General features: G+C 41.7%; 1 protein-coding gene across 1 annotated transcript in view; it reads left to right on the top strand.

Annotated features, from left to right (window-relative positions):
- The window catches only part of POLN (DNA polymerase nu), a gene marked incomplete at its 3' end in the record, with an annotated part of 169,996 nt that overhangs the window by 61,333 nt on the left and 83,853 nt on the right, over positions 1 to 24,810 (top strand). Inside the window, 5 exon segments of the mRNA XM_082838350.1 lie at positions 7,025 to 7,108; positions 7,421 to 7,516; positions 15,582 to 15,638; positions 16,534 to 16,587; positions 17,202 to 17,267. Coding sequence (XP_082694476.1) covers positions 7,025 to 7,108; positions 7,421 to 7,516; positions 15,582 to 15,638; positions 16,534 to 16,587; positions 17,202 to 17,267 — 357 coding nt within the window.

Below are 24,810 nucleotides of genomic sequence, written 5' to 3'. Positions count from 1 at the left end.
ATCCCTGCTCTGTTTTCATTAATATTTGGTTGGAATATCTTTTTCCATCCTTTCAATTTCAACCTGTTTGTCTCTTTGAATTTAAAGTGAGTCTCTTGCAGACAGCATATAGTTGGACCATGGTTTTTTATCCATTCTGCCAATCTCTGTCTTTCAATTGGAGAGTTAATCCATTTACATTTAATTAATTACTGATAAGGAAGGACTTACTTCTATCATTTTGCTATTTGTTTGCTTTATGCTTTATAGCTTTTTTGTCCTTCATTTCCTGCATTACTTTCTTCCTTTGTGTTTAGTTGATTTCTTGTAGAAATGTTTAAATTCCTTTCTCATTTCCTTTTGTATATATTCTATAGTTTTTTCTTTGTGGTTACCATGGGGATGACCTCTAACACCCTAAAGTTATAACACTCTAATTTGAATTTATATGAGCTTAACTTCAATGACATACAAAAACTGTGCTCTTTTACAGCTCTGTCCCCCCACTTCCAGTTATTGATGTCACAAAATTACATCTTTATACATTGTGGGTCCCAAAATATAAACTAATAATTTTTTAAAATTATGTAGAAAGGAAGATTTGGAGTCACAAACTAAAGTTACAGTACTACTAGCTTTTATACTCATAATTGTTTTTTTCTTAAATCATATAGAAAACAAAAAGTATAGTTACAAATTGTTATAATACTGGCTTTTATAATTCACGTATTTACCTTTATTGAGATCATTATTTCTTCATTTGGCTTTAGGTTACTGTATAGTGTCCTTTCATTTCACCTTGCAGGACTTCTTTGAGCATTTTCTTCCAGGGCAGGTGTAGTGTTCACATCTCCCTCAGCTTTTGTTTATCTGGGAATGTCTTAATTTCTCTCTCACTCTTGGAGGACAGTTTTGCCAGATAAGGATTTTGGGTTTACAGTTTTTTCTTTTAGCACTTTGAATATATTAACCTACTGTCTTCTGGCCTCCAACGTCTCTGATGAGAAATCTGAGGATAATCTTACTGAGGATCCCTTGTATGTGATGACACTTTTCTCTCGTTGCTTTCAAAATTCTCTTTTGTCGTTGTCTTTTGAAAGTTTGATTATATTATGTATTCATGTTCATCTCTTTGAGTTCATCTTACCTGAAGTTTTTGAGCTTCTTTGATGTTTGTATTCATGTATTTCATCAACTTTGAGGAGTTTTCATCTTTAGTTTTCTAAAGATTCTACCAGAAAACTACTAGAGCTAATCAATGGATTTTGTAAAGTAGCAGGATAAAAAATTAATGCACAGAAATCTCTTGCATTCCTATACACTAATGATGAAAATTCTGAAAGAGAAATTAAGGAAACACTCCCATTTACCATTGCAACAAAAAGAATAAAATACCTAGGAATAAACCTACCTAAGGAGACAAAAGACCTGTATGCAGAAAATTATAAGACACTGATGAAAGAAATCAAAGATGACACAAACAGATGGAGAGATATAACATGTTCTTGGATTGGAAGAATCAACATTGTGAAAATGACTCTACTACCCAAAGCAATCTACAGATTCAATGCAATCCCTATCAAACTACCAAGGGCATTTTTCACAGAATTAGAACAAAAAATTTTACAATTTGTATGGAAACACAGAAGACTCCAAATAGCCAAAGCAATCTTGAGAAAGAAAAACGGAGCTGGAAGAATCAGGCTCCCTGACTTCAGACTATACTACAAAGCTACAGTAATCAAGACAGTATGGTACTAGCACAAAAACAGAAATATAGATCAATGGAACAGGATAGAAAGCCCAGAGATAAACCCACGCACATATGGTCACCTTATCTTTGACAAAGGAGGCAAGAATATACAGTGGGGAAAAGAGAGCCTCTTCAATAAGTGGTGCAGGGAAAACTGGACAGCTACATGTAAAAGAATGAAATTAGAACACTCCCTAATACCATACACAAAAATAAATTCAAACTGGATTAAGGCCAGACACTATAAAACTCTTAGAAGAAAACATAGGCAGAACACTCTATGACATAAATCACAGCAAGAAATAGGTAGCTAGTGGGAAGGAGCTGCATAGCACAGGGAGGTCAGCTTGGTGCTTTGTGACCACCTAGAAGGGTGGGATAGGGAGGGTGGGAGGGAGGCTCAAGAGGGAGGGCACGTCCCTGGTGGCGCAGTAGTTAAGAATCCGCCTGCCAATGCAGGGGACACGGGTTCAAGCCCTGGTATGAGAAGATCCCACATGCCACAGAGCAACTAAGCCCATGCACCACAACTACTGAGGCTGCACTTTAGAGCCCGTGAGCCACAACTACTGAAGCCTGTGCACCTAGAGCCCGTGCTCCGCAACAAGAGAAGCCACCACGATTAGAATCCTGTTCACCACAACAAAGAGTAGCCCCCACTCGCACAACTAGAGAAAGCCTGCGCACAGCAACAAAGACCCAACACAGCCAAAAATAAATAAACAAACAAACAATTAAATTTATTTAAAAAAAGGAGGGCATGGGGGATATATGGATACATATAGCTGATTCACTTCGTTATACAGCAGAAACTAACAGAACATTGTAAAGCAGTTATACTCCAATAAAGATGTAAAAAAATTTTTGAGGGGTTTTCAGCTATTATATCTTCAAATATTCTTGCTATCCTTTTCTTTCTCTTCTCCTTCTGGGGCTTCCACAGTGTGTGTATTGGTCTGCTTGATGGTATCCCACAGGACCCTTAAGCTCTGTTCCCTTTTCTTCAATATTTTTTTCTTTCTGCTCCTCAGCCTCAATAATTTTCATTATTCTCTCTTCAAGTTCACTGATTCTTTCTTCTGCCTGCTCAAATCTCCCTTTGAACCCTCAAGTGACTTTTTAATTTCAATTATCATACTTTTAAGCTCCAAAAATTTCTTTTTTAGTTTCTTTTTACATTTTCTGTCTCTTTATTAATATTTCTATTTTGTTCACACATTGTTTTCTTGACTTTCTTCACACCTTTCTTTAGTTCTTTGAGCATCTTTAAGATGGTTGTTTTAAAGGTGTCTGGTATATATCTGCCATTAGGTCTTTTTTTTCAGTGATAGTTTCTGGGTTTTTTTTTTCCTTTGAATACACCATATTTTCCTGTTTCTGTGTTTGTCTTATGATATTTTTGTTGAACATTGGACATTTGGATCTAATAATGTGGTAACTCTGGAAATCAGATTCTCTCCTTTCCCACAGTTTGCTCGTTCTGTGTGTTATTGTTTCTGTTTACTGTCTTGGGTTTTTTAATTTGCTGTAGGTTGTCTCTGTGTTGAGGATCAACCTAAAGTATAAACCTAAGGTCTTCACAGTTCTTTTCTGAGCCTTTTCCTTGGCATGCACGGTCACTTTCTAATTTTCCCCATGTATGTGAAGTTATTTTTGAATGTCCTTGTCTTTAATATCTGGCTTCAAAGGAGAAAAAGCAAAAAATGCAGAGGGGTTAAAAAAGGCACTAGCCCTTTAAGTCCCCTGCAAGTCACTTCAGCTGGAGGGGGAGGGTCTTGCAATAATGGGGGAGGTGCAACAACAATGGCCTGTTCATCTGCACCTCTGTGATCAGAAGCAGCAATCAGTGATCAGAGCAGAGGCCCCCAATATCTGTACAGGGTCTTTTTTGCCCCACCAGTTCCTGCAGGCTGTGGGCAGGCTGCTCCAGAAACAGGTGCATGGCCTCCTGGCCTCGGGCCTCCTGTCTGGGGGAGGTGAGGTGGGTAGCTTCTATGGTACCAAGAGCTGAAACTGACCAAAATGAACTGTGGTTTACCATCCAAGGCTTCCCCTGGAAGCCATCAGCAGACTCCAGAGTTCCCAGACGGTTACATCAGAGAGTTCTTCCCCTGCAGTTGCTGTCCAGGTGGGAGATGGAGTCTCACCTCACAGGTGCCTCCTACTCTGCCATCTTCCCTGCATCTGCTTGGTACAAATCTTAAGTGTACAGCTTGACGTATTTTTATATATGTACACATCCATGTAACCTCCACCCAGATCGAGGTATAGAATATTTCCAGCACCCGGAAGTCTCCTTCCTGTCCCCTCCCAGTCTGTACCCCCAGATAGCCATTCATCTGACCCTGTCCTTGGTGATTCTGAGCTTCATGTAAACCACACAGCATGGGCTCTTTGGCTCTGGCTCCTTTTGCTCACATTCTGTCTGTGGGATTCACCAGTTTGGTTGCATGTAGCAGAAGTGCATGCCAATGAAAACTGCTTGTAGCACCGATTGTAAGAAGGTGCCATAATTTCCTTACACCCTCTCCCATTGTTGGGCACTGTGATCGCAGTGGCTGCGACTATTCATGTGGTGTAACTATAACCTGTGGTGGATAAGAGAGCTCTTGTCTCTTGGTTTTCTATCCAGAAGTGGAATTGCTGGGTTACAGGGTATGCGTATATTTAGCGATAGTAGGTGCTTCCAAATAGCCCTTCAAATTGGTTATAACATTTTCTAGTCCCATTTGCTACATCCTCACCAGCACAGTACTGTCAGTCTTTTTCACTTTAGCTATCCTGGTGGGTCTGTAGTCGCATTCCATTGTGGAGTTAATTTGCATTTCCCTGATAAGTAATAATAGTGAGCACCTTTTCATATGCTTGATGGTATTTTGGATATATTCTTTTTGTGATCCAATTTTTCAAAGAATTTGCCTATTTAAAAGTTTATGTCAGCTTTTTCTTTTTACTTATAGGAATTGTTTATATATTCTGTATGTGGGTCCTTTGTAAGATATATTGAAAGTACTTTCTCCCAGTCCAGGGTTTGACAAACAGTGGTCTATAGGCCAAATCCATCCTGTGGCCTGTTTTCATATGGCCTGAAATTAAGAGTGGTTGTTACAATTTTTAAAAAACAAACAAAAGTAGGGAAGAATATGTGACAGAGACCATATGTGACCCATAGAGTCTGAAGTATTTACTGTCTGGCCCTGGCTTTGTCTACAGCTTGTCTTTTTACTCTCTCAATAGCTATGTCCTTTGATGAACAGAATTTCTTCATTTTCATGAAATCCAATGAACCATTTCTTAAATGTTTGAGAATTTTTGTGTGCTAAGTACTCTTTGTCTGACCTCTAGTAAAGATATTCTCATGTGTTTTCTTGTATAAGCTGTATTATTTTAAGCCTATCCTCCACTTCAAATTGATTTTCCTGCATGGTATAAAGTACAGTTAAGATTTTTCCCAGATGGATTTCCATTCATTTAAGCACAATTTATTAAAAGTGCCACTGTTTCCTGCACTAAGAATTACAGTAGTGTCTTTGTCATAAATCAGGTCACTGTGTATGTGTGGGGTTTTTTCTGGACTCTTTTCTGTTTTTTTGTTTTGTGTGTCTGTCCCTGTGCTAATACTCCCCTGGCTTAGTTACTGTAGGCTTATAATATGTCTTGATATCCTACAGTCTTCCATCTTTGTTCTTCCACATGGTATTTATCAATCCAGGTTCTTCACATTTCCATATAAAATTCTCTGATCTACTTTTTAAAAACCAGCTGGGATTTTGATTGTACTTTCAATGCGTGTGATAAAAGACTCATATGCAGACTCTATAGATAACTCCTGTCAATAAGAAAAAGCCACTTAACACATTTAAAAAATATTTTTTTTATTTATTTGGTTGTGCCAGGTCTTAGTTGCGGCAGGTGGGCTCCTTAGTTGCAGCATGCGAATTCTTAGTTGCAGCATGTGGGATCTAGTTCCCTGACCAGGGATCAGACCCATGCACCCTGCATTGGGAGTGTGGAGTCTTAGCCACTGGACCACCATGGAAGTCCCCATTATCTGTTTTTTCATGCTTTGTTCCTTGTTTTTCTTTTCATCATTTGTTCCCTTGACTATAGAATTCTGGCATACCTTAACTGAGGCCATTGTCTGTGGGTTCTTCTTTTTGCCTAGTGCTAGTTTTTTGTATCGTACTTGTCCTGCTCCTATTTGTAAACGTCTTTCAGTGTTTCAGCTGAAAGGCAGTTCTTGTCTGATTAAGGTAGAGTGCAGATGATATTTCCTCAGAGTTGGTTGATTTACACTCTGCTCTCTCTTTTCTTTTATAATAATTTTTTTAAATATGTAAATCTATCTATCTATTTTTGGCTGCATTGGGTCTTCGTTGCTGCGCGCTGGCTTTCTCTAGTTGCAGTGAGCAGGGGCTACTCTTTGTTGTGGTGCACGGGCTTCTCATTGCTGTGGCTTCTCTTGTTTTGGAGCACGGGTTCTAGGTGCATGGGCTTCAGTTTGTGGTTCGTGGGCTCAGTAGTTGTGGCTCATGGGCTTAGTTGCTCCGCGGCATGTGGGATCTTCCCAGACCAGGGCTCAAACCCATGTCCCCTGCATTGGCAGGTGGATTCTTAACCACTGCGCCACCAGGGAAGTCCCTATAATAATTTTTTAAAAGTCCTGGTCATGTTCTACTTTTCTTCTGACCAAAATGGTGAGGGGGTGAGGGGTTCATAAATTCAGCATGTCCTACTGCTCTGCTCAGCACCGTATTTATCAGCTGTTTCATAAGGTACCTTTGTCTTTTCCCACCTGGGCCTTGCATGCCGCCCACCCCTCGCCCTGGGCTGTGCCCCAGTTTGTGTGGTTGTTCAGAGCATTGTTGCTTGTTTCCGCTGCAGCTGCTCCTCTGTTGGGAGGGAATGTCCTGCATCATGATCACTGTGGTCACCATGCAGTTTGGTCCTAGCTCTTCTGCCTTGGGATACTTTGGAAGTTTTGAGGTTTATGGTTTGATGCTGCATCCGTTTACTTGTCATAATGTTGCTGGAGAATTCCTTCTTCTTTCCCTCCTTCATTTTGGTGTGTTATTTACTATTTTTACTTCTTTAAGTTTGTTTCCTTGGGTCCACTGCACTTACGAGAGTGATTCTGAGCCTGAGTATTGCATCGTGAGTCAAAATATGTATTTTGTAATGTCCATTTTGGTAAATTTTAGATTACTTTTTATTCTTGCAAGATCTCATGTTGAGAAAAATAATCTTAAGTTGTGAAAACTATTGATAACATTGTGTCTGTCACATTCATAGTCTCGGCTCAAGGAACTGGAGCAAGAAGCCCATTTTGTTGCAGGAGAACAGTTCCTTATAACAAGCAGTAATCAGCTTCGAGAGGTAAAGCTACATTTCAGTTCTTTTATTAAATATACTTCCTGTTCAGGGGTTAAAGGGAGGTTTATTCTGATTTTATAAACATTATTTTATGTGATCATCTGAAAAGTGTGTAACTTGTTCATGTCTTTCACATTGAGATTCCTTACTTCAAAGCCTTTACATCTAAGAAAAGTACTGAATCAGAATCTAAGCATTTTGTCACACCTAGTCAGGTGTGTCCCCTCTGGCTGGTTGCCTTAACTCTGTTATAGTGATGTTCAGGTCCTCTCAAATCTGGGACCCGCTCATCACGTGAAATGGCTTTTGTTGCAGATCCTGTTTGGCAAGCTGCAGCTGCACCTGCTGCGTCCACAGGAGACTCTTCCCAAAACTGGGCTCCGGAGACACCCGTCCACATCAGAAGCCGTGGTAAGGGTCGACAAGTGTCCCCTCACTCTCCGAGACAATAGCACCTCCCACCACGTGCGAGTCCCTTGCAGAGCCCCGTGCTCCTTGTGGTGGCACAAGCCGGCAGCAACCACCACGGAGCAGTTCCGTTCCATCACTTCCTTTCTGCGGCAGGAGAGGTGCCCCCACCCCAGGGTTGCCCTTCAGTTATGAAGGGAGGACAAAGAGGCTTATGGTACAGTTTTCCAGAGGCGATAAATTGCCTTGATTTCCTGCAGAGGATAATTTGATGGAACTTTGTTCTGGAAACCAAATTCTTGACAATGTAGTCGTGACTTCTTTGTTTCATGCCCTCATAAGAGACTGGAAATGGGAAAAGTCATCAGTCTTCTCCTTTCCCCAAGTTTGTTTTAGAAAAATTTAGCTGCCCTTCCCTTGAGAGGAATGCATTTTTTAAAAGACAGGGTGTAGTGAGATGCTGCTTTAATCAAATGGCAGAGTATGAATAGATATTCAGAACCCCGTGAGTATAATGAGACCGCTGGAAGCCTGCAGCGAGGAGCTTGGCCAGTGGGCTAGAGGACACGTGTTGCTCTGCTGAGGGCCGGCTGTGGAGGCTCCAGCTTATCCTTTCTGTGCCTTGTTCAGCGTTGGATTTTGCAGCCGAGGAACGCTTCCCTCCAGACTCCTCTGTGCACATCGCCCTTCCGGCCCCGCACTTCCTGCTCGTCTCAGCCCTGGCGGGGCACCACGCTTGCCAACTGTCCCCACACCTGGCCCTCGGGGCCCAGGCATCAGTCACCGAGTGAACGCCCACCCCTGGGGTGCGCTGCTCCCGAGAGGGCCTCGCATCTTCCCTCTTCCCCAAGTCTTCCCCACCCTGGTCAGTGTCCCCCTCCTGGTCCTTGGGAGCCAGCAGTGAGCTTACCCCTGCTGGTGACTCGTCACATCCAGGCAGAATGATCTTTTAAAAGTGTTAGAAAAGTCATGTTGATCCCCTGCCTTCAACTTCAATGGCTTCCTTTTTTTCTTTTTTTTGTTTGGCTGTGCTGGGTCTTCGTGGCTGTGCGTGGGCTTTGTCTAGTTGTGGTGAGCGGGGGCTACTCTTGGTTGCAGTGCGTGGGCTTCTCATTGCGGTGGCTTCTCTTGTTATGGAGCGTGGGCTCGAGGCTCACGGGCTTCAGTAGTTGTGGCACACAGGCTCAGTAGTTGTGGCTTGCGGGCTCTAGAGCGCAGGCTCAGTAGTTGTGGCGCACGGGCTTTGTTGCTCGGCGGCATGTGAGATCTTCCTGGACCAGGGCTCGAACCCATGTCCCTGCATTGGCAGGCAGATTCCCAACCACTGTGCCACCAGGGAAGTCCCCCAGTGGCTTTCCATGCCACTTAGAATAACTTCCAAGCTCTCGAGTGTGCCTCCCCCAGGCCCTTGGACTTGGCCCTTCTTTGACCTCCCTCACTCCTCACTCCCAGCACCCCACTGAGGACACTTCTCACAGGCTCCTTCCTCAGTCTGGAAACTTCCCACGGAGTGTGCTCAGCTGTCTTCTGATTGTCAGCTTAAGTATTGCTTCCAGAAAGTCCTCCTCTGGTCACAGGTGACAGTAAGACCCCCAGCCACAACCTATTCCTTCACCTCGATTTGTTTTCTGCACACAACTTGCCAAAATGCTGGAGAGGGCGTGGAGAAAAGGGACCCCTCCTACACTGCTGGTGGGAAGGTAAGTTGGCACAGCCACTGTGGAGAACAGTATGGAGGGTCCTTTAAAAACTAAAAAGAGAACTACCGTATGATCCAGCAGTCCCACTGCTGGGCATCTATCCAGAGAAAACCATGGTTAGAAAAGGTGCATGCATCCCAGTGCTCATAGCAGCACTGTTCACAATAGGCAGGACATGGAAGCAACCTAAAAGTCCATCAACAGAGAAATGGATAAAGAAGCTGTGGTACATATATACAATGGAATACTACTCACCCATAAAAAAATAATGCCATTTGCAGCAACATGGATAGACCTAGAGACTATCATAATAAGTGAAGTAAGTCAGACAGAGAAAGGTATATATCACATGATATCACTCATATGTGGAATCTAATTTTTAAAAAATGATTTAAATGAACTTAATTTACAAAACAGAAACAGACTTACAGATATTGAAAACAAACTTATGGTTACCAAAGGGGAAACGTTGGGGGGAGGGATAAATCAGGAGCTTGGGATGAACATACACACACTACTATATATAAGATAGAAAACCAACAAGGACCTACTGTATAGCACAGGGAACTCTACTCAGTATCCTGTGATAACCTATATGAGAAAAGAATCTAAAAAAGAAGGAATATATGTATATGTATAACCGAATTACTTTGCTGTACACCTGAAACTAATGCAACATTGTAAGTCAACTATACTCCAATAAAATTTTAAAAAATAAAGTTACCTAGTCACTTGTTTGCTTGTTCCAGTAGGATGTAGGTTGCACAGATCAAAGACTTCATCTGACTTGTTCGCTACATTCCCAGAACCAAATGGCCTAGAACTAGCACTTGCTGGGGCTGAACTGTCGGCTGTGTGTTCACAGAGCACAGCGAGGGCAAGGGGCAGGACCCACCTTGCTGGAGAGACTTTGGAGTGGGTTTCAACGCCACATGGCAGTGTGCCCTCAAGCCCCAGGGGTGGCAGAACCTGGGAAAGCACACGTTTCCACTCGGACTGCACCTGAGCTGGGGGTCTTGGCCTGATTTATTCTCCATCTGGGCACCAGCTGGCAGTGTTGCCCTTCCCTTTGCTACTCCTTAGCTCTCCCAGACAACCAACAACAGAAGAGAGGAAATGTGATTCTCCTCTGGTGTCGAGGTGCTTCACTGTGCACAGAATTCAGACAATGCCCTGAGATTTTCTTCACAAAGACATAATCAACATGAATCATATTATATTAACTTTAATCTCTTACTTAGCTGAACAAGTCACACTATTCTGTACATTTAAAAAGATGAACCTGCGCTAGGCAACATGAGCACATGGTTCTCAGTTCAAAATTAGGACTCCTTCTTCCCACTTCCCTGCACCCTCCCTGTTCCCCTCCCCGTGGGAAGGGATGTGGTCTTCTGGTGAGATGGACAGCCTGGAACAATTCAAGTAAAGGCGCAACTATGAGCTTAGATATGCTTTTATTAGACTTTGTTTTTTAGAGTAGTTTCAGGTTCACTGCAAAATTGAGCAGATGGTACGGAGAAGTCTCATATACCCCCTCCCCAGCCCAAACACACACAGCCTCCTCCACCATCAACATGCCCCACCAGGGGCTACATTTGTTACAGCTGATGAACCCACACTGACACATCATCATTGCCCAAAGTCTGCAGTTTGCATTAGGGTTCCTTCTTGGTGTTATACAGGCTATGGGTTTGGACAAATGTGTAATGACACGTATCCACCATTAGAGTATCGAACAGAGTGGTTTCACTGCCCTAAAAAGCCTCTGTTCTCCCTATTCATCTCTCCCCTCAACCCCTGGCATCCACTGTTTTTACTGTTTCCATAGTTTTGTCTTTTCCAAAATGTCATATAGGAATTATACATTATGTAGCCTTTTCAGATTTGATTCAGCTAGCAATATGCACTTAAGTTTCTTCCACGTCTTTTCACAGCTCATTTCTTTCTAGCACAGAATCATATTCCATTGTCTGGATGAACCACAGTTTTATTTATCTATTCACCTATTGAAGGACATCTTGGGTGCTTCCAAGTTTTAGCAGCTATGAATAAAACTGCTGTAAAACATTTGTGTTCAGGTTTTCACGTGGACATAAGTTTCCATCTTATTTGAGTAAATAAATAGCCTGATTTCTGGATTGTATGGTAAAAGTATATTTAGTTTCGTAAGAAACCACCAAACTGTCCTCCAGTGTGGCTGCACCATTCTGGTTCCCACCGGCAGTGACGAGGGTTCCTGTCGCTCCACACCCTCGCCAGCACATGGTGGTGTCGGTGTCCTGGATTGTGGCCGTTCTGACAGGCGTTAGCTATGTTTTAAAAAGACCACTCTCGTCACTGGTTGGAGAATGGAGGAGTCCCATTAATAGGCTGTCGCTGCAGTGTGGGCACTGCTGGCTCAGTGTCCAGGCGATGGCAGTGAGGATGGAGCAGAGCAAACACATGCTCAGAGCATTTTGAGAACAGAAAGGAGCTTCTCTGAGTGTGAGTTCACATGAGTGTGAATGCAGAGTAATTCCTGGTTTCCTTAGTTGTGCACCTGAGCAGATAGTGATGGCCGCTGCCCAGGGAAAACCAAGAGAGGAACAGTTTACGGGGGCTGGGGGTCAAGTGTTCAGCCTTGGACATGTGAAGACAGATGTGTGCACAAAACATCGATACAGAGCAGTTGGGTCTGTGAGGAGAAGTCCTGTGCTAGAGATGCACACCTGCAAGTAGTTGGCCCTGGGATGGTCGTCCTCTACCCTGGCAGGAGCTTTGGAAAAACACTCATGCCCAGGCCCACAACTGATCCACAAAATCAGAGTCTGTGGGCTGCATGGCCCAGTCCGGACCTTTTTTTTTTTTTTATGGATTAGTCTTGCTTAATAATGTCTTATTTATCTATCTATCTATCTATTTATTTATTGCTGAGTTGGGTCTTTGTTGCTGCATGTGGGCTTTCTCTAGTTGCAGCGAGCGGGGGCTACTCTTCGTTGTGGTGCGTGGGCTTGTCATCTTGGTGGCTTCTCTTGTTGCAGAGCACAGGCTCTAGGCGTGTGGCCTCCGGCAGTTATGGTGCGCGAGGGCTTCAGCGGTTGTGGCTCGTGGGCTCTAGAGCACAGGCTCAGTAGTTGTGGCACACGGGCTTAGTTGCTCCGTGGCATGTGGGATCTTCCGGGACCAGGGCTCGAACCTGTGTTCCCTGCATTGGCAGGCGGATTCTTAACCACTGCGCCACCAGGGAAGCCCCAGACATGTTTTTGAAGCTCCCCCGCTGATTCTAGAAGCAGCCAGCACTGATAACCACAGAACTGAACTCTGAGAAACTGACATTTAGGGGTCAGAGAGAGAAGAGGTGCCAAGCAGAGGCTATGGAACGACCACAGAGAGAGAAGGGAGCTGAGAAGAATGTGGGGTCAGGAGCCAACAGAGGGAGCGTTTGATAAAGCTTGTAGAGCGGCAACGGCCACGGCACTCCGCCTCTGATCATGAACCAGCGCGGCAGGGCTTTATCCAAAGCGTTATGAGATCAAACACTTCATCCTTTTCAAGTGTTCTCAGACAGCTCGATTCGAGATATACAGGGAGACTGTGGTTAGAAAGTTATTTTGTGAGTAAGGTATCAGGATAAAGAGAGTTAGTTGATCTTAAGCAGTTTTCTTGGCTAAGATTTTCATGCACTTTCATCCCGCTAGGGATAGCTTTTCTGAGAAACTGCATTTCTGAGAAACTCTGGATTACACAGAGGCAGGAGTCCTCCCCCTGGGTAGAGCCCTGCTCCGAGGACACCAGTGTTGGCCCTCCTGTTTATGTTCTATGGCTGGCCAAGACCTCAGTCTATTAAATAGAGAGTGATGCAGTTCCGTGGCTCATGCTAGTACATTAAAGTTATGTCATCAGTTCTCCCCCAAGTTGATTTTTAGATTCAGAATGATCCTAACTAATACCCTAGCAGGAACTTTTGGTAGAAATTGGCAAGCTGAATCCCAAATTTGTAGGGAAATGCAAACAACTAAGAAGAGCCAAGATAGTCTTGGGAAAAAGCACTATTGAAGGACTTAGTCTGTTGGATCTCAAGACTAATCATGAAGCAATAGAAATTATGAGGAATTAATTAATCAGTACAAAGTAGTGTCAATTCAAGGATAAGCAAATAGACAAATGGTCCAGGATAGGGAATCTACAAACAGACCTGCACATGTGTGTATAAAGTGCATGTTCTCTGAGAGGGAGGGCTCATTACATAAGGGGCCAGTGCATCTTGACCCCTGTTTCACACCATATACAAAAATAAATTTCAAATGAATTGTATATCTAAATATAAAAAGTAAAACAAAGATTGTAGAAGATACCATAAGAGAATATCTTCAAGGCCTTGAGGTAGTTAAACATCCTTAAACAGGACACAAGATGCATCAGCCATAAAGGAAGAGATTGATCAATTGGGCAATAGTAAAATTAAGAATTTCCATTTATGAAAAGACACTATTGGACTTCCCTGGTAGCGCAGTGGTTATGAATCTGCCTGCCAATGCAGGGAACACGGGTTTGATCCCTGGTCCGGGAAGATCCCACATTCCGCAGAGCAACTAAACCTGTGCACCACAACTACTGAGCCTGCGCGCTACAGCCCACGAGCCACAACTACTGAGCCTGTGCGCCACAACTGCTGAAGCCTGAGTGCCTAGAGCCCATGCTCCACAACAAGAAAAGCCACCGCAATGAGAAGCCCGCACACCTGCAACGAAGAGTAGCCCCCGCTCGCCCCAACTAGAGAAAGCCCTTGTGCAGCAACAAAGACCCAATGCAACCAAAAGTAAATAAAATTTAAAAAATAAATAAATAAAAAAGACATTATTAAACAAATAAAAAAACAAGCCACAGAGGGGTAGAAGATATTTCCACTAAATATAGCCAACTAAAGAAAACCCTGTCCAGAAAAATGAATTCCTACACATCAAGAAGAAAAAGACATACAAACCAACATTTTAAATGACAAAAACATGAACAGGGTTTAATGAAAGGAGATATACAATTGGTCAATAAACATTTGAATCATGTCTGACTTTATTAGTCAGGGAAATACACACTAAAACTACATTGAAATGTCACTTCACATTTGCCAGAATGGCTAAAATTAAGACCTAGGAGAACATGTGTTGGCGAAGATGTGGAACAAGGAGAACTTTCATGTGCTGCTGATGGGGACAAAAACCATTGTGTTTACCTTGGAGAACTGGCTGGTATCAGCTCTGCTACAGGTGACCCAGCGCCTCTCTCCTCTTTACGTACATGTTCAACAGAACTGTGGACGTGTGTTAACCAAAATCTGTGTACCAGAATGTTCACAGCAGCACTCTTTGTAATAGCCCTGCAGTGGAAACAGCGCACATGTCCATCAGGGGTGGAATGGGTAAATAATTGTCCTGCATTCAAATAATTCCATACAGCAGTGCAAGTAAATCATACAACAAGGACCAACCTTAAATGTTGAACGAAAGAAGCCACACACAAAGGGTACCTATCCTATTCCATTGATACAAAGCTCAAAAACTGGAAGAAGGGCTTCCCTGGTGGCGCAGTGGTTGAGAGTCCGCCTGCCGATGCAGAGGACACGGGTTCGTGCCCTGGTCTGGGAGGATCCCACGTGCCGCGGAGCGGCTGGGCCCGTGAGCCATGGCTGCTGAGCCTGCACGTCTGGAGCCTGTGCTCCGCAACGGGAGAGGCCACAACAGTGAGAGGCCCGCGTACCGCGAAACAAACAAACAAAAAACTGGAATAAGTGGTCTTGCTGGTGGAGGCCAGGGGGCTGGTTACCTCTGGGGGAGGGCCAGAGGCCTGCCTGGGAACCTGGGATGCTCCCTCTGGGTGGCAGTACCCAGGTGTGTTCATTTTGTGATAATTTAACAAACCGTGTTTACATGATCTTGTGCTTTATGTACGTTGTATTTTGACTTTTTAAAATTAAATTTAAAACCCATAGTCATATTCCAGCGTTACCTCCCTGACTTTGTGCTCGATAACTGTGATGCAGATGTTGGGGTTCCTAACTATTGAGTTACACATTTGGAGGCATTTTCCTAGTTTACTGTCCTACATGGTGCTTTACATGCCCTGGATTTAGATTTCAGGAATTTAAATCTCAAGAGGAATCTTAGTTCCGAGCTCATGTGAAGTGCCTTTAGCTCCCAAGTGTACGATAATGATTCTGTAAGGGATTAAAATTAAGACACTTGATAAACTGAGTTTATTATGAGTCTTCATTTTGGAAAATATGCTCAAGATAGACCATTTATTGTTAGGACTTTTCCAGCTGAAAATAAGTGTTTGGAATGTTAAAATTAAATGAAGGGATTATATTGGTGATATTTGTTCTTATTTTTTAGTTAAATGCTCTGCAAGACCTTCATCCATTACCCAAAATAATTTTGGAATATAGGCAGGTAAGTTAGATTTTTTTTTTTTGTCAGTAAGTTGGTAATGAAGGGGGCCCACATGGCACCGTCTCTGTTCACAAAATCCATCATCGCTGAAGTAGCCCTGACAGTGTCCTAAAGGGAATGCAGTTTGTTCACGTGGACCTCCTATTAGCACTGCTTCTTGTACCAGGCATGATATTCCTCAGGGCTACAAACAGCCCTGCTGTGAATCAGAGGAGTCGTAAATGGAAGAGGACAAACAAAAATTCTGAAGGAAGTATTTGGTGTGTCATCCTCGTGTGGCCACAGGGTGACTTCGGCTTCCATCAGCACTGAGTTCAGAAGCCTGTCACACAAGCCTCCTCCCTCTCCCGGCCTGGTGGTGTTTATCATCTCGCATTGACACTTACTGACTTATGGACATGCCCCTCTCTCTAGCTATGCTTCTAGCTCCTCCTCTTTTCCCCCGTTCACATACCTGCCATCTGTTCACAGGTATGACTTGCTGCCGCTCGGACCATCGTCATTTACTGCTGTCCTTGTTAGGGCTGGGCAGCTGTGTGTGCGTGGGGTTGGGGGTGGTGGTGGTGGGTAAATGGTAGCACCTGAACTGAAAGAGGCCCCACGGGGGACACTGGGTGCTGGGACTCGGGAACTCTCCCTATATCTTTGCAACTTTTCTGTAAAAAGAATTATTCCAGGACAAAGTTTATTTTAAAAGGGGTAGGGTGACGTCTTTCTCTGTTGGTCATTGTTATTTAATTCTGGGCACCACATAAGGCCATTTCAGGGCCTCCTGGAGTCACCTGAGGTGACATCAGTGACACATGCCCAGCACTCTGTGAGACACTGCTTTGACACTTGTTCCTAATTTAAACACTTAAACACAGAAAGTGATTACTTTTTTCTTGTAATCTAGGTTCACAAGATCAAGTCAACCTTTGTAGATGGATTACTAGTTTGCATGAAAAAGGTAACTAAAGCTAAGAAAAAAGATATCATGATTGGGAATATGGCTTACACATGGGTTCAGATACATGTAGAATTTCTTTAAATAATCTAATATTCTTGAAACTATGAACCATGATTTTGTTATCATTTAGGTCTATAGCATAAGTTGACATTATACCTTAAAATCTCATATTCATGTGGAAGCTCTACTGCTGACCACGTGCTTTCACATCTGTTACTGCATTTCTTTTCCGTAGTCATTTGAGGGACATGTTGTTTTAGTTCATGCATGAAGAGTCTGCAGTCAGAGGTGTTCTGTGACTTGTCTGCGGCCACACAGCAAGTGACAGCCCCGGTCTGGGGTGCACAGCCCCACCTTGAGTCCACGCTGCAACCCCCATGGCACGTCAGCCCACGTGTCCTACTGCAGCTTCTGCATAGCCTGGGGGAGAATCTCCTTCACCCTGATCACATGCAGGAATTTGTAACCCCACGGACATTGGGTTGGGAGTGTAGGGCCTGTGGCTCCTGGTTCTCTGGACGGAGCAGTGAGCGTTGTGTGCTCAAGGGGCCAGCGTGTTTGTGACTTCGCACGGCACTGTCAGAGCATAAGCTGATTCTTTCCAACTGATAAAGGGCTCCGTTTCCTCCACGTGGAACCAGACTGGAACCGTGACCGGAAGACTGTCAGCCAAGCATCCTGTAAGTTAGCTCTTGTTAAATGCCTGTTTCTGTGTCGGGACTGCAGTTTTGCCCAGATGTGTGTTTGTCTGTGCACTTTTTGTTTGTAAGAGGAGACCCCATACTGATAGGCTGTGGAGTTTTTTCTGTTTATTAATTCAGCCAATGTTCATTTAGCACATACTATGGGTTTTTTTGGTGGTTTTTTAAAAAAAATTTTATGGTAGTGTATAGGCGTCCATGTCACTCTCTCACTTTGTCCCAGCTTACCCTTCCCTCTCCCCGTGTCCTCAAGTCCATTCTCTAGTAGCACATACTATGTTTTGGGCACTTAGTGGGGGATCAGGACACTACACGTGTGAAGTGTTGAGTTAGTGGGGGGGTCTTCACATCCAGAGAGTCACGCACTCTGGTGCTGAGGGCAGGAGGGACAGACACCTCTTCCCACCCCATTCTTCATTTTCAGATTTGTACTGGACAGGTGGCTTCCCCAGATTATCTCTCTTTTTTTTTGGCTGTGTTGGGTCTTTGTTGCTGCGCGGGCTTTCTCTAGTTGTGGCGAGCGGGGGCCACTCTTCATTGTGGTGTGCAGGCTTCTCATTGCAGTGGCTTCTCTTGTTGCAGAGCACGGGCTCTAGGTGCATAGGCTTCAGTAGTTGTAGAACACGGGTTCAGTAGTTGCAGCGCACGGGCTTAGTTGCTCTGTGGCATGTGGGATCTTCCCAGACCAGGGCTCGAACCTGTGTCCTCTCCAGATTATCTCTTGCTGAGCTTTATTCTCTTCCAGAAATTTCTCACGTCTCGGGCTTGCGGGTAGCACTCCTCCCAGGTTTTCTGGGATGCTGTAGTTTTACTTATTTATTTTTCTGTTATTTCAATTGAATTTTTTGAAGAAGGAGATAAACATCATGTGTGCATTTGGCCCCCACCTTTGACTCAAAGTGTACATCATCATTTTAACAGCTGCATTGTACTCTACTTAGTGGCTGTCCCTACTGAGGGTCGTTTAGATCGTTTTCAGTTTTAATTATTTTATATGTGCCATAAACTTACTTGTACAAATATTTTTGGTATGTTTTTCTGTTGATTTCCATAGCATAAATTCCTGGAGGTGGAACTTCTGAATCAAAGTATATGTGTATTTTTAAGGCTTTGCATTGCCAAATTGTCCTCCAGAGAAAAAAAAAGTTTTACGTTCCCAATCAATTTGTAAAATGTTTGGTTCCCTACATCCTTGCCAGTACAGGGAGTCTTCATTTTGATTACTAGTTCATGTCTTGATCTTTAAATTTCTGTTCCTTTAAACATTAAGTGAGGTTGACTATATAAAAGTTATTCTTCTGTGAGTTGTCTGTTCATGTCATTTTGCACATGTCTCTGGAGGATGTATATTTTTTTCTATAGGTATGGAAAAGCTCTTTATATAATAAAGATCAACCCTTTGTAAAATACTGAGTTCTTTTTCTCCGTTTTTCTTTTGCCCCTTAATTTTTAAAATATATAATGTTTGCTATACTTAAAATGGCTTTTTCATTATACAAATAATATATAATTCTAAAGACTTCAAACAATAGATAAAAATATAAATAACAAAGTAAAAGTCACCAGAAATGCCACATCATTAACATTTTAGTGACCATACTCTATTTCTTTATGCACACACGTATGTGCGTGCACTCACACTGCACACACATTTACATGACTGGGATTATATCATACATGTTTTTTATTGCAGACACTCCCTCACCACACCCATATCTCAGCCCCTTACCTTCAGGCCCAGTGCCATTGGAAGCTCATGTTAGCAGCCTATAGAGTGTACATCCATATTTTCCTCCAGATTTATAATAAAATCTTATACAGACCCATATGTATCTATACATACATACATACATATATATATATATATATATATATATATACACACACACAGAGACACAAAATGACTTTGTCATTCTTATTTTACAGAATTAGAATTTTATTTTTCTGCCTCTCGCTTTTCTCTCTCAGCAACAGCTCGTGGAATCCCTGCAGTTCCTCTGACAGGGTCGTGTTTCACCTTTTTTAAAAATCGAAGTATAGTTAACTTGCAATATTATATTAGTTTTAGGTGTACTACATAGTGATTTGATATTTTAACATTACACACCATACAGCGTTATCACAATATTATTGACTATATTTCCTGTGCTGCATATTACATCCCTGTGAGTTATTTTAAAATAAATGCCCTGTTTCTCCATGTCCCTTTTGGAGTTGGGACCATCTTTCTTCTTTCCTGATGTCAATGGAAATAATTAATTAACAATCTAAAATAAGATAGAAAAGAGTTTTATTTGACCCAAACTGAGGACTGTAGCCCAGGAGACACAGATTCAAGAAGCACTTGAGTTGTGTTCTGTCAGACTACAAAATGGGGGAGGTGTATGAAGGCAAAATACTCAAGGTTACAGTTAGTTGCATGAGTTGTCTATAGGGAATTATAATTGGATGTGGCAAGAAGTAAGGGTGCTTGTTAAGCATGGATTAGTTGGGGTCTGAGATGGTTGCATAGTTACAAGCGGGGGTGGGGGGGGACCTTCAGACCATAAGGTTGTAGCTGGCAGCTGCTAGCAGATATGGTTTTGAGAATGGCTGGCGGTGTCCTGGAGCTTTATACAGTTCAGGAAGTTCACATTCTCAGTGATGTAGGAATGTGTCTGAAACCACATCCACACTGGCCACCCAACTTCATCCTGGATGCCTGAACCACAGTTGCCCCATTTTGATTTCTAAATGCATTCTTTTCTGTACTGGTTAAAGCAGATGTACAATGCCTATTTGACAGGCCGTAAGAGAGGCTATGCTAGTTAGCATAAAGTTCAAGCCAAATCATGTGTAAGCCAGGATGACTTCTCCAAACCTCAATATGTGAAAATTTCTTCCATCACCTGATATAGGCATTCAGTGATATAAATTTAATCCCAGGTACTGCTTTCTGGAATTCAGTAAATTCTGGTATGTTGTATTTCACTTTCATTTAGTTCAGAATCTTTTCTAGTATGTCTTCTTTGACCCATGGGCTATTTAGAAGTTTGTTACTTAGTTTCCAAGTAATTGGTGATTTTCCAGTTATCTAACTGTTACTGATTTCTAATGTAATTTCACTGTGGTCAAAGGATATACTCTGCGTGGCTTGAATCCTTTTAAATTCATTCAGACTTGTTTTCTTGCCCAGAAAATGGTCTATCTTGGTAACTGTTCCATGTGCACTTGAAAAGAATGTTCATTCTGTTAATGTGGGTGGAATGTTTTGTAAATACCAATTAGATCAAGTTGGTTGACGGTGCTGTCCGAGTCTACTATATCCCTGCTGATTTTCTGTCTGATTGTTCAGTCCATTGTTGAGAGAAGGGTATTGAAGTCTGCAGCACAACTGTGGAATTTTCTTTTTCTCCTTACAGTTCTACCTCTTCTATATCCTTGTAGTTTTTGCTCTTTTATAAGGAGCAGAAACATTAAGAATTTTGTCCGCCTGATGAATTTACCCTTTTATTTCTATGAAATGCCCTTTTTATACCTGGTAATATTTATTTGATCTGAAATATATTTTGTCTAATATTAAAATATTAATTTAAAAATAATTAACAAAATATATCAAAGATAATTTTAGAAATAATAAAATTAATAAAAATGTAATTTAATATTAATGTTAAAATAGCCACTGCAGTTTTCTTTCGACTAGCGTTAGCAGGGCATTTTCGATCCTTTTACTTTTAAACTATCTCATTATATATAAAGTACATTATTGTAGGAAGTATGTAGTTGGTCTTGCTTTTTTATCCCTTTTGATAATATCTGCCTTTTGATTAGGATGTTCAGTCCATTTACATTTTTTTTGAATTTTATTTTATTTATTTTTTTATACAGCAGGTTCTTATCAGTCCATTTACATTTATTGTGATTATTCATAGGATTAGATTTAAGTCTGTTATCTTGCTTTGTGTTTTATATTTATTCCAATTGTTCTTTGTCCCCCTTTTCCTCTTTTTTTGGATTTAGATTGAGTTTTTTAATGATTTTTTGATTTTTAATGATTTTTAATGATTAAAAATTTTTAAAGTTTAAATTCATTAAAGTTTTTTAATGATTCTCTTTTATCTTTTTTGATGTATTAGCTGTAACTCTTTGTTTTGTTATTTTAGTGGTTAATTTAGGGTTCACAGCCTACAACTTTAACTTACCACAGTCTATCTTCAAGTAGTTGTGTCATCCCACATATAGTATTGTATAAGAACCCTACACTAGTACAGTCCCATTTCTCCTCCTGGCCTTTGTGCTATGATTGTCTTTTATTTTACTTTATACCTAAGTTATAAATTCCACAATATATTTTATTTTTGTTTGAATAGTCCATATCTCTTAAGTAGATTTAAATAATAAGAAAAATCTTGAATATTTGCCCATGTAAATTTTCAGTGCTCATTTCCTTGTGTACATCCAGATTTCTACTTGGTATCATTTTCCTTCTGCCTAAAGGATACCCTTTAACATTTCTTATACTGTGGGTTTGCTGTTGATGAATTCTTTCAGCATTTGTAGGGCTGAAAATATCTTTATTTCACCTTTGTTTTTAAAAGTTATTTTTGTGAGGTATAAAATTCTCAAATTCTCAGTTGAAAGTTTTTTCTTTCAATACTTTGAAGATGTTACTTCACTCTCTTCTCTCACTGTTTCTGCTGAGAAGTCTGTCATCATTATCTTCGTTTCTCCATCTGTAATGTGTCTTTTTTTTCTGGCTGTTTTTAACATTTTCTCTTAATCACTACTTTTGAGAAATGTGATTATGATGTACCTTGGTGTAATTTTTTCATGTTTCTGTGTTTCAGTTTCTTGGATCTGCGGGTTTATAGTTTTAATCAAATTTGTAAAATGATCGGCAATTATTTATTCACGTACTTTTTGTGTTCCTTCTCTCTCCTCTCCTCTGGGAACTCCACTTATAATTACATATAGTAGGTCACTTGTATTTGTCTCATAGCTCACTGAAACTCATTTTTCCTCTTTTCCTTGGATATTTTTCCTGTTTCAATTCGGATAGTTTCTATTGTTATATCCTATAGTTCACTAATCTTTTATTTTGTCATGTCAAATCTGTTGTTAATCCCATTGAGTATCTTTTCCACGTTAATTATATGTTACAGTTTTCATTTCTAGAAATTTACTTTGGATCTTTTTCATGCCATCCATGTCTCTACTTCATCTTTAATATATTGGATACAGTTGTAGTAACTGTTTCAGTGTCCTTGTCTGTAATTTCAGCATCTGTGTCCATTATAGATGATGTGTCCGTTCAGTAGATGATTACTCTAGCTAGGACTCCATTTTCCTGCTTCCTTGTGTGCGTGGTCATCTTTGTTTGGATACCAGACACTGTGGATTTTACATTATTGGGTGATGGAACTTTATGCATTACTGTAAATATCCTGAGCTTTGCTCTGGGTTAGGTTACTTGGAAACAGTTTTTTCCTTTCTGGTCTTGGTTTTATGATTTGTTGGGCAGGCCCAGAGAAGTGCTTCTTATAAAACTAATTATTCCCCATCTCTGAGGAAAGACCTTCTGAGTATTCTACCTATTGTCTATAGATTATGAGTTTTCTAAGAATGGCTGATGGGGGACTTCCCTGGTGGTCCAGTGGGTAAGACTCCACTCTCCCAATGCGGGGCACCGGGATTCAATCCCTGGTTGGGGAACTAAATCCTGCATGCATGCCGTAACTAAGAGTTTGCATGCTGCAACTAAAGAGTCTGCATGCTGCAGCTAAGAAGTTCACATGCCACAACTAAGAAGCCTGTATGCCTCAATTAAAAGATCCCGCATGCCACAACTAAGACCTGGTGCAGCCAAAGTATAAATAAATAAATAAATAAATAAATAAATAAAAGAGCTTAAAAAAAAATGGCTGGTGGGAACAGGAGACTTTCCTGTCCCCGTGTGAGTGTTGTACACAGTTTCCAACCCCTTTAGATGGCTTTTTCCTAGCCTTTGGTAGTTTGCTCACAGGCGTGCACTATCAGTTCTCTGTTGGATACTCAGCTCTCTTCTGGGCTCAAGAAAATGATGATTTTATAGATGATCTGTCTTTTCTAATTATTAGGGTGCTTTTCAATTGTATACTTCCCAGGTGGAAGTAGAAGCTCCCATCTAATAATTTTTAATCCACCTAAAACCCTGCATTCTTTCTGTCCTCTTCGCCTCGGAGAGTACATTAATCAGTATTTGTTTTATCAGAACCTCAGTCTTGTGTCCCTCTGAGGTAGTCCCTGAACTCCCCCTTCGTGGTGCTTATTACATTGTGGTTTAACTGCCTGTTTACTTCTGTGTACCTCACTGGATTGTAAATTTCATGAGAACAGGGACCTTTCCCGCCTGCTTCACTGACTATTTCCAGGCCTGGCTCTGTACCTGGAACACGGTAGGCGCCAAGTTTTGATTGAATGAAAAACTGGACGTGTGATCCACTCTCAAGTCGTCTTCCAGTGTCTCAGGGTCACCTGGTTCAGGACATCATCGAGATGGCAACGTGTTGACGATGGGGGCCAAACCCTTCTCCGTGCTGGACCATCACGCCTTCGTCCCTGGCCTGAGTTGGTCATTGGTCTCCCGTTGGTCTAGATTCCCCTCTTCCCCTGACTCTGATACTTCAGGGGTCACGCCTGTCAGTCTGTTTCGTGCGTCCCTCTCATGCCTATTGTGTTTTTACAAGACCTTCTCCTGGGAAGGTGCCGAGCACCTGCCAGGAGCCTCATTCTTACCATCTCTTCATCATCTAATACCTCCTTATCAGGCATGGCTTTAGATGTCCCTTCTAATGTTTCCACGTCGACAAGGCCAGTTTTTGTCAATGCCTGCATTTCACTGCAGTGCCATTCGCGGTACTGGCTCAGAATTTATCAACATTTTGTAATTCAAAATATCTGACCTTTCACATTGTATTTTTATGAATTCTCTAGTATCCAGAGTCCTCATTCTTCTTCTAGTTAGTGTTTAAAAAAATTTATCAACATTTTGTAATTCAAAATATCTGACCTTTCACATTGTATTTTTATGAATTCTCTAGTATCCAGAGTCCTCATTCTTCTTCTAGTTAGTGTTTTAAAAAATTTTTTTAATGTTACAGTTTTAAAAATGTATTGATTGGAAATGTTAAAATCCAGCCATTGTTTAGCTGGATTTTTGCTTTAGTTCCTTTGTGAATCTTTTTTTTTTTTTTCACATCTTTATTGGAGTATAAATGCTTTACAATGTTGTGTTAGTTCCTGCTGTATAACAAAGTGAATCAGCTATACATATACATATATCCCCGTACCCCCTCCCTCTTAAGCCTCCCTCCCACCCTCCCTATCCCACTCCTCTAAGTGGTCACAAACCACCGAGCTGATCTCCCTGTGCTGTGCAGCTGCTTCCCACTAGCCATCCACTTTACATTTGGTAGTGTATATATGTCAGTGCTACTCTCTCACTTTGTCCCAGCTTCCCCTTCCCCCGTGTGCCCTCAAGTCTGTTCTCTACATCTGCATCTTT

Source organism: Leucopleurus acutus (genome assembly GCF_964270905.1).
Source record: "Leucopleurus acutus genome assembly, chromosome: 4".
In the NCBI taxonomy this organism is placed as follows: Eukaryota; Metazoa; Chordata; class Mammalia; order Artiodactyla; family Delphinidae; genus Leucopleurus; species Leucopleurus acutus.
Note: the sequence above shows the minus strand (reverse complement) of the source record. Positions and strands in the feature narration are given on the sequence as shown.